Source organism: Dipodomys ordii, unplaced genomic scaffold (assembly GCF_000151885.1).
Source record: "Dipodomys ordii isolate 6190 unplaced genomic scaffold, Dord_2.0 Scaffold3714, whole genome shotgun sequence".
Lineage (NCBI taxonomy): Eukaryota > Metazoa > Chordata > Mammalia > Rodentia > Heteromyidae > Dipodomys > Dipodomys ordii.
Window position 1 is genome coordinate 605 of NW_012270929.1, and position 3,405 is coordinate 4,009.

Consider the following 3,405-nt stretch of genomic DNA (forward strand, 5'->3'; position numbering starts at 1 on the left):
CCCCAAACCGACCAAAAAAAAAAGTCTCACAGACTTTTGTGCTGGGGCTGGCTTCTTCCAACCTCCATCCTCAGATCTTAGCCTCCTGAGTAGCTAGGATTATAGCCATGAGTCACTGGTGCCTGGCTCAGTCTCTGATTTGAAAGGGAACCAAACCTTTACATATGGGGATATGTTGTAGCATGCAAGTCACTCTCCCCTCTGACTTTGGGTAGGAGATATGACTGCTCACCTGTGCAAGACTCAAGCAGGAACAGAACCTGCTGCAGGTCTGACTGACAGAGGTCAATGTCACTGCGGACCAGCTCTAGCTCCCCCTTCAGCACAAGGAAAACAGCACACCTTGTTGGGAAGAGAGGAGAAATCAGTCAGTGGAATCCTTTGTTTTCCTAGAATCTCTTCCTAAGCAAAGCCATTGCCATCTTTCCCTGCCCACCTAAAAGGTCTTCATTCCCTAAAGCTCCCTGAGGAAAACCATCTATACTATCCTCTCATTTCAAATCATTCTTGTGCAGGATTTCCCAATAACATTCCATAAATAAAATAGAATCCACAGCTGGGAATGTGGCTTAGTGGTAGAGTGCTTGCCTAGCATGTATGAAGCCCTAGGTTCAATTCCTCAGTACCACATAAATAGAAAAAGCCAAAAGTGGTGCTGTGGCTCAAGTAGTAGAGTGCTAGCCTTGAGCAAAAGAAGCTCAGGGACAATGCCCAGGACATGAGTTTAAGCCCCAGGAGTGGCACTTGTGCGTGCGTGCGTGCCAGAAGTGGAAAAACAAAGAAACAAACAAAAAAACCCACACAAAAAAACAAAAACTAGAAGTAGGGCCCCAAGTTCAAGCCACATGACCAAGAAAGAAAGAAAAGAATCCCACAGGCAAATAAACTCAGGGAAAGGCAGTACTTGAACTAGAGATATCCTGAAGGACAAGCAGAGCCCAAAAGTAAATGAAAGCATCTAACTTTGACTAAACTAACTTACTAACTAAACTAAGGTTAACACCACTAATTTAGCTATGAAATACCTTCTTCTACCAACCCAAGACATGACTTGTGTTTTCTGGAATATTTGGGGAACCCATAGTCAAAAGTGCCTTTACTCACTGGGATGGTATTTGCAACTTGGTTGTAAGTTTCAGGGCCTCCAAGCAGAAGGCCTTGGCTTCGCTCACACACCCCAGCTGACCCAAGCGGCAGACCAGCTTCTCTGAGCAGCTCAGCACCTCTGAAAGAACTTGCCATTTTTGTACCACATTTTCACCTATAGCAAAGGATAAAGGTACGATTTACCATCCAGACACTGACCAGTTCTCTGGTGGGAAAACTGCTAGCCCTGTCTTCTAGCCTGTCCACTCCACCCCTACTCTTCTCCTCAGACATACCATAATCCAGAAACGGTGCCTCCACAGATGTTTTCTGAGTTGAAAGTACATCACTGCCCATCAGCAGGAGGATGATGCTTCGGAGGAGCTTGTGGGAGTCTAAGAGTGCTGTCTCAGGGGTCTGCCAACCTGGGAGAGGGAGCAAGAAAGGAAGATGATGATTCAGCTAGCATTCCTACCATCTTCAACTCTAAGATAGCAAATCCAAAGCAGGCTGCCACCACTCTTTTTTTTCTGCACCAGAGACAGACAAAGCTAGTCAACTGCCAGACATCTTCCCTCTGAGATGCATTGGAGTCCCAGAACTCCTTTCAGTCCAGTATTCCAAGTAACCAACAGTAAATGGACTAGAAGCTGTGGGTAAAGTAAGGCCCACTTGTCACTGCAGGCCTACTCTATGCCATTCTGGGTGGCTGCTCCACACAGCTGGACAAACAGCAGGGACAAGGGTGGAAGAAGAGCTGACAGCAGATTGGTTTTGCCCATCATCAAAGAAGGGCCTCTGCTTTCACCTTGGATTTGGAGTTGCTCCCGCAGGGTGTCTGAGAGACTGTTTGCTGAGAGGCTAAGGTAGGCAGCCAGCAGTTGTAGGGCCTGGACACGCAGCACGTACCAAGCCTTGGATGATTTCTGAAGGGCAGGATCCCGAAGGACCGTCAGCAATAGAGAGATACCCTCAGACACCTGGGAAAGACAAAGGGACACAGGAGAGCAGTCTGATAAATATCTCAGAGCTTGAGATAGCCCTGGAGATTATGTTCATCTTTTTTGTTTGTTTGTGCCAGTCCTCGGGCTTGAACTCAGGATCTGGGTGCCGTCCCTGGCTTTTATGTTCAAAGCTAGAGTTCTACCACTTGAGCCATAGCTCCACTTCTGGCTTCTTTTGGTGTTTAGTTGTAGATAAAGAGTCTGACAGACTTTCCTGCCTTAGCTGGCTTCAAACTGAGATCCTCAGACCTCAGCCTCATAAGTACCTAGCATAATAGGCATGAGCCACTGGTGCCTGGTGAAGCTATTTTTTTTTTTTGTTTTGCTGGTTCTAGGGTTTGAACTCAGGGCTTGGGTTCTGTCCCTGAGCCTCTCACTTGGGCCACAGCACCACTTCTGGCTCTGTTTATATGGTACTGAGGAATTGAACCCAGGGCTTCATGCATACTAGGCAAGCACTCTACCACTAGGCCATATTCCTAGCCCTCGTTTACAGTTCTTGACAGTAGTAGAATTAGAACTCAGGACTATACACTGGCTAGGTAGGTAGTATACCACTTGACCCACACCTTCAGGCCCCAATCCATTTCCTTTAAGAATAAAAAAGCTGTGCTGGTGGCTCATGTTTATCATTCCTAGCTAGTTAGGAGGCTGAGATCTGAGGATCTTGGTTAAAGTCAGCAAATCCTTGAGAATCTTATCTTCAATTACTCTTAAGGCAGGGCTTTAGTGGTACAGTGCCAGCTAGGAGTGGAAAAGCCAATCCAGAGTTGAGAAGATCAAAGTTCAAGCCTCAGTATTGGCACAGAAACAAACAGGGAATCCTCATCAGGCACAATAACTCATGCCTATAATTAGAGCTATTTGGGAGGTTGGAATTAGGAACATTGTAGTTCGTGGCCAAAACAAACAAAAAGCTTGCAAGACAAGACACCTCTTCAACCAATAGTTAGGTGCAGTGCTATGCATCATCCCACTAGATTTCTAATGTAGAGCTCCAACCAGTACCTTTCCCAAAACCAAATTACTATCTCTCTATTCTTTTTAAATTGAGATAGAGTCTCACAGTGTAGCTTAGGTTGAATAGGAGGTCCTCAATAGCTTCTCAGCATTTAGAAAACATTTTGCCTAGCTCCAGGGAAATCTTAGAACCCAGACAAACATGATGAAAATCCTACTATCTTTCTAATAGCCAGTACCTTTGGGGATTAAGAAAGTGAGAAATAGGCTGGGTACTTGCCTATAATCCTAGCTATTCAGGAAGCTAACATCTGAGGAAGGTGGTTCAAAACCAGCCCAGACTGGAAGGTCAATG

General features: G+C 45.7%; 1 protein-coding gene across 1 annotated transcript; it reads right to left on the reverse strand.

Moving 5' to 3' along the window:
* Positions 1–232: 232 nt before the first annotated feature.
* Positions 233–2,677, reverse strand: LOC106002147 (separin-like; the record flags this gene model as incomplete). Its single annotated transcript, XM_013037068.1, has 5 exons — positions 2,660–2,677; positions 1,895–2,066; positions 1,383–1,511; positions 1,105–1,261; positions 233–342 (listed from the first exon to the last, which is right to left on the reverse strand). Coding segments are annotated over exons 1-5 (586 nt in total), but the record flags the coding sequence as incomplete, so codon positions are not given.
* Between the last annotated feature and the right edge of the window lie 728 nt (positions 2,678–3,405).